General features: G+C 48.5%; 1 protein-coding gene across 2 annotated transcripts in view; it reads left to right on the top strand.

The window, feature by feature from the left end:
• PDZRN3 (PDZ domain containing ring finger 3) overlaps positions 1 to 15,248 on the top strand; it is a 239,845-nt gene that overhangs the window by 181,836 nt on the left and 42,761 nt on the right. The window contains exon 1 of one of the 2 annotated variants that reach the window (XM_032325125.1): positions 8,379 to 8,743. The exons of the other annotated variant lie outside the window; for it this stretch is intronic. Within the exon in view, the coding sequence (XP_032181016.1) occupies positions 8,675 to 8,743 (69 nt within the window). The 5' untranslated portion in view covers positions 8,379 to 8,674. Of the gene's footprint in view, positions 1 to 8,378; positions 8,744 to 15,248 lie in introns of those variants that run through there. 2 annotated transcript variants of the gene reach the window in all.

Below are 15,248 nucleotides of genomic sequence, written 5' to 3'. Positions count from 1 at the left end.
ACGGAGCGGCCAGCCTGTGGGCTCCAGCGGGGGTCTCCCACGGAGTCTCTCATGCTTTCTCGGTATATTACCAGCGCCATAGGGCCCTGGGCACCATGGTGTCCTCCAGTGTAAACCGGTCCGTGAGGACACCTGGGAGGGAGGTGGGGACCACAACCCGCAGCCCCATCTCAAGGGGACAGTCTTTACTCTGCTTCTGTTTGCCACACATGTGTCAGATTGGGGGGATTGATCAACAGATGTCCACAAAATACACATTTTAGGTGAGAGTTCCTGATTGTGTTTTTACTTAGCCCCGATCCAAAATTCTGAAGAGTCTGCATGGGTCCAGCACGCAGTCTGGGACCTCTGATGTCATGAGACAAAGTCCTGTCTCTTCCTTTGCCCAAGGTTTTGTCACATTCAGTTGTCCCTTTATGTGCATTTTTTTTCCCTGCTATTTTAGTCACTTCTCTGAATCCACTGTCACACAGTTGGTGCCTTTTCATGTGTCCCATAGCCTGAGCTCCAGGTCTCTCCCCCTTTCCTCTTGCCGAATGTCCTTCATCTTGGCTGTTTGGTCCTGTCAGTTGCTTTCTTTCTCTGTCATCCGAGTTCAGGCTTCACACAGTTAAGCCCGGCTTAAGCCATCGGGACTTTGAATGATGTGCTTGCCCCCATAGTAATTCCCCCAAATCCTAGCCTGACGCCCTCTCCAGCTATCTTCCCTTCTCCTCAGCTTCTGTGTTCACTCATCTGTCTTTGTCACGTCCCCTCCTCTTCCGTCTCTCCCTGCCTAGACTCCAGGCCTGGAATCTTCTTTCCTGCTGTCAGGAATCCCACATCCCATGGTTGGAACAGTCCCACGTGGTTCGCGGCCGGCCTGAGATAACCCCCAGCACTTCTGGAAGCCTGGCCAGGGTCACAGAGCTACAGAATCCGTCCTCCCCTCATGCCATTCAGATTATAGCCTTTGAGGGCTCTGTCATATGTAAGCGGGCACAGTGCCTTGGGGAGGACTGGACACATTGCACATCCCCTGGACTCAGGCGGGAAACCTGGGATGGGGCTGCTGGGTGGTTGTAAATATCAAAAAGGAAAAAGCTATCCAGTGTGAGATGGGCACACATCACAGCTGCAGCAAGCATGCCTTGTCCTCTTGGGCAGGCCAGTGAGTTACAGATTTCGTGTGTTGAACAGGATCATCACGGGTACATTGTGCGGCTTACAGATTTTTTTTCCGTAGCAGTGCCTGCCACTTCCCAACAAGGACCTGGCATTCAGAGCCTCTCTGCATACAGTATTCCTGATAAACCTGTAAGGTGGTGGAAGGGAACTGGAAACACAGCAGCTTGTGGGTTTGGGGTTATACAGTCTGAATCTGGATCTCATCTTCATCTCTGCTGTTAACTGGCCATGGGCTCTGTTAACTGGTCAGTGGCTCTGCCTGCCCACCCGCCCATTTCCTCCTGCGTAACTTGGGGAGAAGAGCGAGCACTGCCTCCTCGTGCTGTCTGTGTCAAAGAACTCTTTGTTCACTTGGTCAGCGTCTGGTTGGCAAATTTTGGTTCCCAGGCCAAATCCAGCCCACAGCCCATTTATATACAGCCTGCACTGGAAGAATGTTTTCTACATTTTAAAATGGTTCTAGAGGCGCCCGGGTGGTGCAGTCGGTTAAGCATCTGACTCCTGGTTTCAGCTTAGGTCGTGATCGCACAGGTCATGAGATTGAGCCCTGCATTGGGGCTCCACTCTCCGCAGGGAGTCTGCTTGAAAGAGTCTCCCCCTCTATGCCCCCCTCACTAAAATAAATAAATCTTGAAAAAATTATTGAAATAATAAAATGGTTCTGTAAGTTTCTACATACTATTCTCAGTTTGGCCTCTTGGCCGACAAAATGTAAACTATTTACTGTCTGGCCCTTTGTGGTAAAAGTTTGCCATTCTCTGCACTAGAAGATGCTTGAAGGGCTTTGGGGCCCCTGGTGTGTCACTTGCCTTTCGTCTGGTTGCACACCCGTGGGCTGCGTTCTGAGAACCTTCAAAGGCCTTCTCTTTAGTGAGTCCTCTCTCCAGAGTCCCGGTTTGAGGGGCTGGGTGCCACACTGGAAGGTGGGGAAACCAAGATCCCAGGAAACTGTGAGTTTTCTTCCTACAGCCCGTGAGTTGTTCTTCTGGATTGGACTGAGTTGACCATTAGTCTTCCTTCCCCACGTGGCTCTCGGAGCCAGGGCCAGTGGGTGTGCTCCCTCTTCTCTGGGAGGAACTCACATGCACGTGGAGAAGATTCGGATGTTATTCTAGGCATTCCAGGGGTCCTAGAGATGACTTAGTCAGGAGTCCACCCTGCAGGAACCTCAATTATACTTGGGGAAACTGAGGCACACACTCCCAGCAATAAGACACACTGGCACCACCCCAAACACAATGTGCTTTGGGGCCTTTGAGGAAGAAATGCATCTACAGGGGCACCCCAGGGCTGCAAGCCCATCAGAAAACTTGAATTTTCTGTTGGAAGTTGAGGGCCCTTGGAGCTCTTCCCCACTGGCTGCCTTCACCCAAAATGTTTGTATTCCAGCCGCGCCATGACAGATCCCCGTGGCTCTGGCCGCATCCTTGCCCAGTGGTTTTATGGTTCGTGAGGTAGATCTTGGGGCCTGGTGCTCAGCTGACTGTGTAGCATTTGAAGGGCAGCTGACCCGCTGTCGCCGCCCACCTCAGGGCTCAGTGGTGCCTCCGCTCCCGATTGCTTGCAGTGGAAGCAGCGGGCTGTGGGGCTCAGGCAGCCAGGGTGCCCACTGGGCACCTGGAGCCCAGAGGATATGCCCGCAGGACAGCAGCACCTCAAAAGGAGAAACATCCTTTCGTGTGTAGAAATAAGAGTGGAAGTCCTCAGCAGATATTCTGAACTTATGTAGCTTTTCAGAACCAAACCTGCACCCAAGGCTGCTGGGAAACGTTTCTCCAACCCCCCACCTGCACCCCTCGCTGTGTTGCTCGTGTGTTTTGACATCCCGGCAGCTGCTTTTCTCATCCACACCTGGCTTTCCAGGAGTTCTTCCTCCTTGTTCAGGGATTAGTTCGAGAACTCACTACGTGCGATTCAGACAGACCTTGGGAGTGTCACCCTGACAAAGGAGACAGTTCACTAGAAGTTACTAACCCGCTTGCTCAACGGATTATGAGTTGAATCTCTGGCATGCCGTGGAGGGAAGGCCTGTAGGAGCAGCTTTTGTCCTGCACAAGGTAGTGTCTTGGTTTCTTTGGGTTGTTCAACAAAGTGGCATCAACTTTGTGGCTGGGAAACTGCCGAAACGTGTTGTTCACAGGCTTGAGGGCTAAAGGTCCCTGGTTAGGGTGCCAGCGTGCTCGGGGGAGGGCTGGCTTCCAAGTCACAGATTGGGCTGTATTATCACACTGCAGAAAGGACTAGAAGCTCTGTGGGGTCTCTTTTCTAAGAAAAGAGGGCTCCACTCTCATCACCTCAGCACTTCCCAAGGGCCCGACCTCCTAATACCCATCACACTGGACATTGTGTGAAGTCAGTGTATTAATTGGGGAGGGGACACAAACATCCAGACCAGAGCCGGCTCAAAAAGTGCTTTTCGCAGGTTTACGTCCTTAATCTCCTTGTGAGCGTTGCACTCTGTGTCCATTTGGGTCACCGTTGTGTTCTCAGAACTCAGGAAACTGCCTCATGGTGAGAGAACACTCAGTGAATATCAGATACCAACTTTATTTATGAGAGACTGATTGAGTACCTGGGGTAGGGGGGCAGGGGTGGGCCTCCAAAGCTGCATTTGTCCTGGTCTTCTCCGGGGCCCCCTCCAGGGAGGAAGGGAGTGTTGGAAACACAGAAGGACCACGCAGTGTGAAGCTTGCCAGAAAGAAGGCGGCAGAAGAGGTGGGGAGACTTGAGGGCCACACCTAAGGCTGCAGAGTTTGGGCAGTGCAAGCCGACGGCCTGCCGTGTGGATGGACATGAGGCGTGAAGGACCCTAATGCAGGAAGCGCTGCTGAATGATAGAGGACAGAAGAGGCCGGGCAGAGCTGGAGGGGTCAGGTCCACAAGCTTGGGCACTTGGACTCTGCTGGAGGTTGGTGGTTTATCCGCCATGTGTGTGGGGTGGGGGGGATGATTCTAGCTGTATGGTAGAGTAGGAAGGACTTGAAATGAGAGTGGGAGTCAAACCAGGAAGAAACACGTTAATGAGCCCGCAGGATCCTGAAAAAAGCTGAAAAGTGCTCAAGGAAACACCAAGTCGGTGGGCGGGGCTCTCAGAGATTGAAGGGAGGTGGGACTGACTCCACAGCTCTCTCGTGCTGGTCCCCGCCGAGACTCCAGTTCTCAACATGAACTTGGCTCCATCACCCGCCTCTTTTTTTGTCATCACTCTTCCCAGGATGTTCTTCTATAGTTTGATGGCCCCTGTGCCCCTCGTACATGGGGAACAACAGGAAGGTCAGATGACAGGTATCAGACAAAACGGGCGCCCCAGTCTGGGTGCCAGAATAGTATGCCTGAATCAGACAGATGCTTCCACAATTAAGCAAACATAAGTTCTTGTCTCCATGTGCTACTCTTGCAGCATCCATGTTGTCTTAAGGGAGTTCAAAGAATGATGATAGAGGCTCTTCCCCGGGCACCTCCGGCCCTTACTATATGTGCCTCTTGTATCTGTCTCTGTGTGTTCCTCGGTGACCCTTCTTGGCACTGGATTTTTCATTACCATGAAGGCAGGAAGAGGCAGGCGTCTGACGGCCCAGAACCCCCGAGAGGCCTGTTCTGGGCTCTCACGAGCTCATTAGGCACTTTCTGATGATGTGATTACGAACTCGAAAAGGACATTCAGCATCTTCCTCAAACAATGTGTGTCTTTGTGCGGCCTGGAGTTTTTCATTTTTCCTGGGACAGCTGTTTTCTCAAAAACAGTTCTGTAGTAAATAACTTCCTGTCACTATGGTCCATGCCCCTCGGATCGGCCTTGGTGTGAAGCACAGGACAGGTGAACCTCCTTTGACACAGTTGTGTTTCTTACTCTGTGGGAGCAACATTTTGAAAATGAAACTTTTCTAGGTGTACTAGATGATTTTGCAAAGGAAAGTGTATTTTTAAGGCAGGTCATCAGTTTGGTTAAGTCTTGTTTTAGGCATAATGGGTACGAGTGTTTTCTCATTCTTGAGCCCAAATAATGCGTAATTAATCCTAAGAATGGAAGACCAGCCATAAGTTGAATTTGAATTAGTATTCTCTCCACTTTTCTCCCCACCCCCAAGCATGGGGATCTTAGACACCCAGCTCACCGCCATCCATGTCTTCTTAGAGTGATGATTCTCACGTATCACGCAGGCACCTGGGGCCGGTCCACCGTACTGTTTCAGGGAGTCCATGAGGTCAAACTATGTTCCTAAAAACATCAAGATCTTATTTTTTTCTATTGCTCTTGTTCTTTTATGAACGTACAGTGCAGTAGAGTTTTCTAGAAGGCCCCCTATCGCATAACAGAAATGATTGAATGCAGAAGCAAAAGGCCAGCTGTCTTCAATTAAGCTAGACATAGAGGTCTTTGTGAAAATGTAAAACAATGCCATTCTTCCCAAAAAATTCTTTTTGTTTTGGAAAATACGGTAATGTTTCATAAAAATGTTATTTATGTTAATACATAGTGGGTTTGTTGTTGCTATTTTAAATGAACGAAGGAATAAATATTTTCATATTTCTGTTTCTAACATGATCAACATCGATAGGTATAGCCCAAATAAAGACCAGCTCTTCAACTTTCTCAGTAGTTTTTTAAGAATGTGAAGGACACCTGAGAGCCAAAAGTTGGAGAAACTTTTCCACATTGCAGGGCAGTATGTGGTAAAACTCTCCCTGGTTTGCGAATGAGATTTTGAAGTTTTCCAACAAAGACTAAAGGGATTTGCCTAAATTCCCTATCCCTTTGGCAGGAGCCCATTTCTACATTTATCTGTGGATATGCAGGAAAAACACATATATAAGCTAATGTGAAATGCAAAACCTTATCAAAAAAATCATTTGAAAGCCCACAACTTTGGAGGAGGAAAACCAAGCACACCGTTGTCCTCTGTGTGTGGTACTTCCAGTCCACCCCCTGGGGTAGGAGTTTGGGAGACATCATTCAACCAGAGGACATGTGTTTCCCCAGCCCCTTCACAGGGCTGGCCCGCAGGGCAATGCAGACACAGTTCCTGCCCTCGGGAAGCTGGTATCCCTGTTTAAGGAGACTTGAGTAACAGAGAAGCATAAATGAGCAGGAAGACTGAGGAAATTAATGGAATGATAGCACACAGTCATTTGGAGGATAGAGAAATAGATTCACACAAGGTGGCCAGCAAAGGCCTTTCGAACGGGACTTGGTTTGAGCTGAGACGGGGCTGCTGGGTGGCTAGGAAGGTGGAGGGGATGCAGTCCGGAGGAGGGAATCCTGAGGGGGGACACAGCTTGGTGGGAATAAGGTGAGCCCCAGAGCCCCAAGAGATGATGGTATAGAGAAACTGATGGGCAAGGACCAGATTTCCTAGGTCACTGGAGGCCAAGCAAAGAATGTGATTTTAATCCAAGTGTGATGAGAAGTCTTTGCGGGGTTTTCAGGCAAACAGAAGAAGTGATCCTGCCTCTGCTTTATGAAGGTGGACCTGGCAACCTTGTAGAGTGGGGAGCCCATGGGTGGGAAGGAGAGGAAGCACCAAGTGCATCGGAGGCTCTTAGTGTCATCCAGCACACCAGGGATGATAAACAGAAGTGGACAGAACTGAGATCTCACTTGGAATCAAAGAGAGCAGACTTACAGAGCGGGGAAGGCTCTGGGGACAGGGGCAACGAACAAGCATGACGTCCGGCTTTGGCTTGACAGCTTGTGTCTTCTCATGAGGCTGCAACAAAATCTGCAAGGTAGGTAGGTAGTTGTAGAGCTAATTAGGGATCAGGAAACCGAGCTCCCAGTAACCTGCTCATGGATCCATAGGGCCCTTCCCAGCATCAGGGCAAGTCAGAGGTCACTGCCACTGCCCAACCCCATCTGTGGTTTCTTTTCCCTGGTGGCATTCCTGCTCTAGCCCTGATAGGGACACCAGGTGTGGGTCTGAGATGAAGGTTCCCTTCCTCCCGCTCCAGCAAGCCAGAGCTATGAGTTGATCTGTGACAAGTTGTCATGCCTCATCTTCTGGGTCTGTGAAATGGGACCAGATGTATCTGCTGGCCACCAGCCCAACTGGGATTTTATTTACAGGTTTACTCACATCACAGGTGTGTCTGGGCTCCCAGAGAAAGGGAGCATTATTCTTCAGGCCCTGTTATGCCTTTTGGCAAGACGTGGGAGTCCTCCTGAGAGACAGTTCAACCTTCATAAAATCGAGGGGGGTGTGCAGGTTTGGAAGCAGTTGTGAGAATTTTATACCTCAGTGATTTGCATTGAAACAATAGTACCTGTGCATTTCGTTTAGGCAGTGGGATGATGATTTGAAAACAGCAGGTTTTTGTTTTGAAAGCCATCCGTCAGACTTAGTGGGTCAGAGGCTGAATAAAGGGAGACAAGAGGCAAGGCAGCAAGAAAAAAAATTCTTAAATGCCCTGGGTCATCGCAGCTCCCCGCTTTCTTGACACACAGCATAGATCAGAGCTATGACGGTCTAGGTGGCCATGGAATTATCAGATCCAGACCCGCAGTAGCCGGTGACAGTTAGCTGAGCAGCACGGGTTCTGAGGGATCTGGAGCATCTCCTAGCTCCAGAAATGGTATTAGGCAGGTTGCTTCTCTTCTTTCCAGTTAGCTGGGCAGCCCTTTAAGAAATAACTTTCTGTTCGGGGAACTGTGAATACACTTTAGCGGTGATTATCTGCTTCCTCACCTTTAGGGGAGCCTGTCTCCTTACAACCCCCCGGTGACTTTGCACACACACACATAGTTCTTGCAATTTAGATTTTTATATTTTATTCATATGGGGCACATTTTTCCTGCAACTTGGTAAAGCGCTAAATATTATATGAATATCATTCAAAACATGTGCCTTCCATAAAACTTGTTTATATGCCATCATTATCTGCAGCATTAAATACATTTTATATCATCAAAAATTTTATGATATATTTAAAAATGAATTTCTACTTAGCTTAAATGCATTAGGGATCATCCTAAGAGACCTTGCTAAAAATGCAGCCCTGTTTATTTGTAACTGCCAGAAAATGGCTTACAAAATTGTTAGTGTCTTTTATTATTCCCTACCACTGGAGCACTTGCTTGTTAATTAGAGAAATTTCAACTGTCATAGTTGGCAATTATAGCTTCTGTATCATTGTCTGTTATGAATAGTCAATGAGAGCTGATTAATATGCATGAGCAGCAGTATATATACTGTGTGCATTGGACCACAATCCAGCTGCCAGAGTCCCTCAGAGGAGGGAGCGGGGTGTGTGTGTGTGTGTGTGTGTGTGTGTGCGCGTGTGCGTGCGCGTGTCTGTGTGTGTGCGCGTGTGTGCATGCTGCGAGGCAAGGAGGGGAAGCGTGGACGGGGAGAGAGTTGTTTTCAGCCTTAGAGAGCAACGCCAATGTGAAGTGTAGCAGCCGTCCGATGCACCTGAGGCTCTCCGAGGATCCCTTCATGCCTGCACGCAGGACGCTGCTGTTCCTGGGTGCTGGCAAGTCCTGAAGCCTTCCTCGGACGTTCCTCTAAACATGGGATGCAGTCTGTGCAGCCTGCAGAAGCAAGAGGAGCAGTACAAATTGCTCTATGAAGTTTGTCAGGTAACGCGTTGCCTTTTATTCTGTGGGCGTGGACCGGCACTAACCTGGCAGAGTGTAACTTCTCGGAAAGGAATTGGGGCTGGGGGCGTGTGTCTGTGTTCTGAACGAGACGGCTTCTCTGACTCGTCCATACAGCCTCCGTTCAGTCTCCTCCGTGCTTTCCCTCCCAGTGACACTTAGGTGCCAGCATTTGAATACTTAAATAGATGCTGACAGTCACAAAGTACGTTTCCAGCAGTCATGCCACAAAGCTCCTTTACAACTGACCGCTCTCTGGAGTGTCAGCGGCTGTCTTAGGAAGGGTCAGAGCGTGGTCACCCTTTGAACAAGTTGGAGAAGACGGGGATGATGATTGATGCTTGTGCGGTTTTGTCTCTGTTTACAAATAGTTCTGAGGCGCGCCTTTCAGTAGAGCACAGGCGTCTACCGCAGACTCGATTCTTTCAGCAGCGTCTTGTCCTGGGACATGTGGTTCTGATTTACGCTTCACACTTGCCATTTCTGTACCTCACCCTGTGAAAATTTTAAGAGCTTCAAGAGCAAGTGGCTTGATCTTGGGTGCTGTCATCCACGGCAGATGACTTCTCGAAACTTCTACACACCATGAGCGATGTGAAAATTCAGTTGGGTTGAGATGGGACAGTTAAGGCATAACCCAGAGAACTTACCTAACATTTGTGTTGAGTGTTTTATTTTTAAGTATTCAAGTTTTATCCTGAACTATGAGGTTTTTCGACTGTCGTTGGTAATCTAACTTGACAGTTAAGCGTTTCCTCCTTAAATCATTCTAACTCCTTCCAGTTTTTCTTCGGCAATTAAAAAAATTAGAATCCTATTAATAAGGTTTTTTTCCGTTAGAATGACAGAAAAAGGTCTTTATGGTAAGGAAACAAAGGTATTTGTTCCTTAATTTATCACAGTGAATGGGGGTATATTAATAGAGTCTCTAAAGAGCCAGACAGCTTAAAAAAAGAATTTGATTAGCCCTCACTTGGGTACCATTTTTGCACAAGCCACCAGAGGGCGCATAGCATTAAAAAGACACAGTGTAGCAAGGCTGCTTCTGTGCGTTGGCTGCCTCTGTGGACAGTCTCAGGATAGAGGGACCCTGGGTAAAGAAAAGATGTGTGCGCACGCATGTGTGTCTTTTCTCCACTGAAGCACAGAGAATGTCAGAACAAACCTTTTGGGGCTTGGTCATTCCCCACCTCCCCAGCCCCTGGCAGCCGCCCCTGTAGAGAGCGCACATCTCTTAAAAAAACAAGCATCTTAAATCGGTGTTTGACATACACTTCTGACCTATGACTTCACGCTTCGCAGTTTGCCGGACTTCTGTCCTTTGAAAGCAGCCTTGGGTTGCACATTGGAAGCCTGGGCTAAATTTAGTGCCACTGGCGGTGGAGGGCTGGCCTCCATCCCTTGTGTGGTCGCGTGGTGATGTTGTCATCTATGTTGTGCCAGGTTATCATGTGCAATGAGCACTGAGCACCCCCTGCTTCGTGAGTGAGGCATTCAGAACCAGAACATGCCTCCGTGAGTGAGGCATTCAGAACAACAGAACCATCACCAAGGTGGTTGTGTGGCAGACATGCGCTACTGTGTATATAATATAGTGCATAAAATAGAGTCTTAATAACTTGCTGGGCTTTTTTCTTTTAACTATCAGTGCACAGAAATATCACTTAGTATTCATTGTCATAGATGTGTTTAATTACACTGGTACCCTCCAAAATGTGGTCACCCTACCTGGTCTCCTACAGATCTGTGTTAACTCCGGCTTTATTCATCTGGATTAGGTAGGCTCTTCCCCATTAGCCCCCCCCACCCCCAAAAGAAAGAGCCTGGATTCTGTTTGTTTGTTTTTACTAGGTGAATTTATGTGGAAATATTTCTGGCCAAAGCATCATGCAGTAAATTGCTGATAAATGACTTCCATCTGGAATACACTTTGTCAGCAATTTAGGAAGCCATGCAGATTTATTTTCAGGAAACTCAAACTACTTTTCGGACCCATTACCCTTGTGCCAACTAAGTAAAATCCCCTTTCTCCTATTCTTTGGGAGTCCTGAACCGTAGCATAAAGGAATTCACAAAACACTTGCAGGAATTAATAACTGCATTCCCCTTCTTATTATGCAAAGCCTTATTAAAAGCAGAGAAATTAAGGTTTCCATAAATTACAGTTCCAGAAGGTCCAGTGTGTCTGGCTTCCGTAAGCCCTCATAACAGCAGCACAAAGAGGATCAAATATTCTGGGGCTCAGACTTTATCCTTCCCTCATCCAGAGATAATTCAAAGAGATGCTCTTCATTAGGGCCTTTGGCAAGCTGCCTACAATTTCTTTTTGGGGCTGCTGTGAGCTTAATGATGCAGAACAATGGCTTTGCCTCTTGTTGCACACATACCTTATTGTACCTTTAATCACATTAGAAAAACACCAGCAACACAGGAAGTTGCCTGGCTGTCAGACGGCGCTGCGAGGAGTGCACACATAGCAGCGATTCCCACCACACAGTATCTCCAGGTGTCTGGGGATCTCTGGAATATTTCCCGGCAGGGAGGGGGGGTCGGTATGGGGCGAGCCTCCTGCCCACCCCGGAGGTGTCAGATCAGCCCAGGTATAGCAGTCTTTGGGCTTTCCTAGTAACTGTAGCATCCTGGGGAGCATCAAGACAGGACCTGTGCCTGTGGGACATCTAACATTTAAGTTAGCAGCTGCTTCCTGCTTTGGAAAACCAGCCCATCTCGGGAGACCCCTCAGAAGCTCTGCTGAAGCGTAAAGACAGAAAGAAGCAAGAAAGAAAGATGCTCTAAGGTTATTGAGGGGTGCAGTCTTCTGCTTGGACAAATTAACTGCCCAGAAGATCTCATGAGCTGGGGGTGATGGGGTGGGGAGCCTGACAGCTTTGGAGCTATGGCCAGAACCTAGCTGAGGCTGGTCCCCAGCTATAGGGATGGGGTTTGGGAGCAGTGTTGGCAGGGCTGGAGAAGTCTGTGGCTCCGCTGGCTTGGTGCCCGGGACCCCGTCACCAGCCAGACATGAGCCATGCCCCCAGCTGCGTCCTTTCAGGACAAGGGGAAGGCCCGTGTGTGGATGCTTTGAAGAGAGTTTTCAGATAGAGGCTGGGGGAAGGGAAAAGGAATAACACACCAGACGGTATCACTCATTCCCTCCGCCTCTCCTAAGGTCGACCAGATGCTCTTTGTAGAATAGTGACCTTGGTTCACTTGATTGGGTCATAAGGAAGTAATACTGTTTGGGACTTGGGCTTCAAACTGAAATTTTAATAATGAGTACATTCGCTTGCCCTGTACACACGTTCTCAAGATGGCGAGGAGAACATAGGAATCGCAGCGATGGCCATTGTGGGAACCACAGCATTATTGGGCACTTACTTTGCACCTGTGCTGACGGCACATTTCTCCGTCAGATCCTCAGAGCAGCGCCAAGAGGTGGGTCACACTGTTACCCAATTTGGGAGATAAATCGAGACACAAAGGAATTAGGAATGGGGGTGGCAGCGATGCCTGTGCTGGGATTCCAAAGTCTGAATTCTTCTCTTACACAAATCACTTTTTATCAAAACCAGCGAGGAGATGCCTGTTATTCTATGGGACACCTAGATAAAAGAAAAAAAAAAAATCATTCTCAAGTTTGTGGAGCGAACAGGGAGGGCCCCGTATTCTCCAACAGGGCCATGTGCTGCTTGGCCTCCCCGTCAGCCTGAGAGCACTTGGGTCTGTTCTCCTACAGATGAGAGGACTTGAGACAGGGTCTCGGGTCCCTCATGCCAGGGGAGAATGGTGGACGGAGAGAAAAGTGTTCAGGAGGAACGCAGCATTGCCACCCACTTCCCAGGCCGTTCTAAGAGTGGTTCATTGGAGAGTGGTTCATGTTCTTTTGCATCTCACGGTAACAACAAATAGAAGGAATCTGTGCCTTTTATGCCCCCTAAAGTTGTTGATTTGGGGCATTGGCCAGCTCGTGGTATGGTAAAGCATGGACAGAGCTAATGGTGATTAATTGGGCGAACATAAACTTGACCTCCATATGGAAGTGTTGCACATGGTTTAGTTTTCCTGTAAGTGAGAGTGTGGGAACCTATCAGGTCCCAAACATTATTATTAGAAGCAGCTTTGTAATCTGAATTAGTTGAGGTAAAGCAGGTGTGGAAAAAGAAAGCCCATCTCTTCCTGCCTTGATGGCATGGCACCATCTGTGGCTGAAAGGGTCCCTTTTTTTTTGATGGGAGGCATTTATCCATCACTTGGGCTTGTTTTTTCCTTCAGTCAATGGTGGGCCGTCAAACACTCTGATGTCGATGAAGCAGTGAAAAGGAAAGGCTTAGGGTCGAGCAGAGCTGACTCCCCTGTCTTTCTACAGATCTCTTCTTTAGGTACAATATGTTTGGTGACCGTATTGGTGGTCTCTTGCTCTCCTCTTAGGACCGAAGTCAGTTGGTTACCACCCCAGCTCAGGTCTCCTCATCATTCTTTTCCTTGTTTCGGTACTAATCTGTTAATTCGGCCTCCTCGGTTACACTGTGAAATCCTGGGTGGCCTCGTCACCATCTGTACCCTCCGCATGGGATCACTTGAACACGCTGAATTTTGTATGTGTCAGTAGGGCACAAGGAGCAAGAAAAGAAACATGGTTACTAGTTAGGAACCCAGAACAAGCTTTTGGAAGAGATGCCTGTGATTCATCCAAAAAGGGGCCAACGGAGAACACGGGATACAAGACCTTGCGTTTCCATTCATTTGGCCAATGTGTTTACCCAACCAACCCCATGCTGAGTACCGAATTTCCCACTCCCTACTCACTGACTCCCCAGTGCCCTGGAGATAAAATTTCCTTCACTGGGGCTTGCAGGGGCCTGTGTGGTCTGGCCTCTTTCTCTCCCTCCAGCAAGCCACCTGCCACGAGCCCATCATACATCCACTCTGGTCCTTACCGGTTTCTTGCAGCACCCAGACCCCACATGACTGCTTCTGTCTTCACACCTTAGACTAGCCATTCCTCTCCACCTGAAACATAGCTCACCAGCTCATCCTTGAGGACTCGGCTCAAATATCGCTCTTCCCCAGAGATCTTCCCCGATCTGAGAAGTTCCCCTGCCCCCCACCCATGTTGACCTCTTTGTGCACAGTTTCTTTCTTATCATAGCGCTTATCATAATTCATGTACTTACTAACTTGTCCACTGTTTCCAGCTCTCAGTCCCCAGGAAAACATCAGCTCCATGAAGGTGGGGACTTTGTCTTATTCTCTGTGACACCCCAGGTCCTGACATATAACCAGTAAACTATTCAGGACATGTTTACCAAATTAACTTCTGAATGAGGAATGTATTAAGTAGGTCCCACTTTGGTCCGGGCAGGCTTTTAGCAATGACGAATGAGTCTGCATCCTGGGATTCTAATGGCTTCCATAGATTCAGCTGCATATCGCCATGAGGCAGGTGGTACGCAGCCACAGGGGAGACGACCGCCCCTCTCTCTCTGCTCCTGTGACGTGCCTGCCGTGGCAGGCAGAAAGAAACATATGGAACAGTGAAAAAATGTAGCTTTAATAAATGACTTCTCTTGCACTCATTAATAATGCAGGGAGAGGTCATGGCTACACTGGGGGCGGGGGAGAGCAGGCACAAAAGAATGCCATCCACAGGTCCAGAGGCATGCCAGAGCCAAAAGAACCCCCCTGCCTTGTCTGCCCAGTGTGGGATGCAACAAGGAACACAGCCTTCACTCTCTAAAGCTCACGAAACCGGGCTGCTAGCAACATTACCCTCCGTAGCATGGCAGGTGTCATAACATTGGTGAAATGTCATCGGATTCTGCTACCTAATGGCGAGTACTGCGCTGGTGAAAGTCAGGCATGAATTTTTCTACTTCAGATGCCCTGCTTTCCTATTTCTTCATCAAGGGCATATTGAGCGGTGTGTGTTTGTTGGTTAACTTTGGGGAGAGGGCCCCTTTTCCAGTCTACTGGCCACCTGCCTGGCAGGATAACTTTTTTTTTTTTTTCAAAACCATTTTATTATACCCATCAGTCTACAATACAGAATATGCTGGAATTATGCAGAAGTGGAAGGAAGTTATTGGCATCAATGTTCAGTGTGGGAGTATAAGGATCTCAATTTGAGAGGCAGTGAGGATCAAGGGGTGCTTTCCTGACAGTTGAAGAGTCTCCAGAAGTTTCTACTAAGTCATTCATTCTCAGAGTATGGTCTTGGAGCAGCAGCATCACTGTCACATAGGAACTCGTTAGAAATGCAGACACTCTAGCCATAGTCCAGACCTACTGAGCCCCAGTCCCTATGCTGGGCACCAACAATCTGTGTTGAACCAGGTCTCCAGGTGAGTCTGATGCTCACTCAAGTTTCAACACCCCTGTTCCAGGTTCAGCCCAAAATACCAGAAGAGGTAATACTCTCCAGTTAACCTAAGCTTTGGGGCAGATTTTCTCCATTCTTCCTTGGAAGGAAGAGGCAGCAGGACACGCT

The sequence above is a fragment of the Mustela erminea genome, chromosome 1, assembly GCF_009829155.1.
Source record: "Mustela erminea isolate mMusErm1 chromosome 1, mMusErm1.Pri, whole genome shotgun sequence".
NCBI classification, from domain to species: Eukaryota; Metazoa; Chordata; class Mammalia; order Carnivora; family Mustelidae; genus Mustela; species Mustela erminea.
Note: the sequence above shows the minus strand (reverse complement) of the source record. Positions and strands in the feature narration are given on the sequence as shown.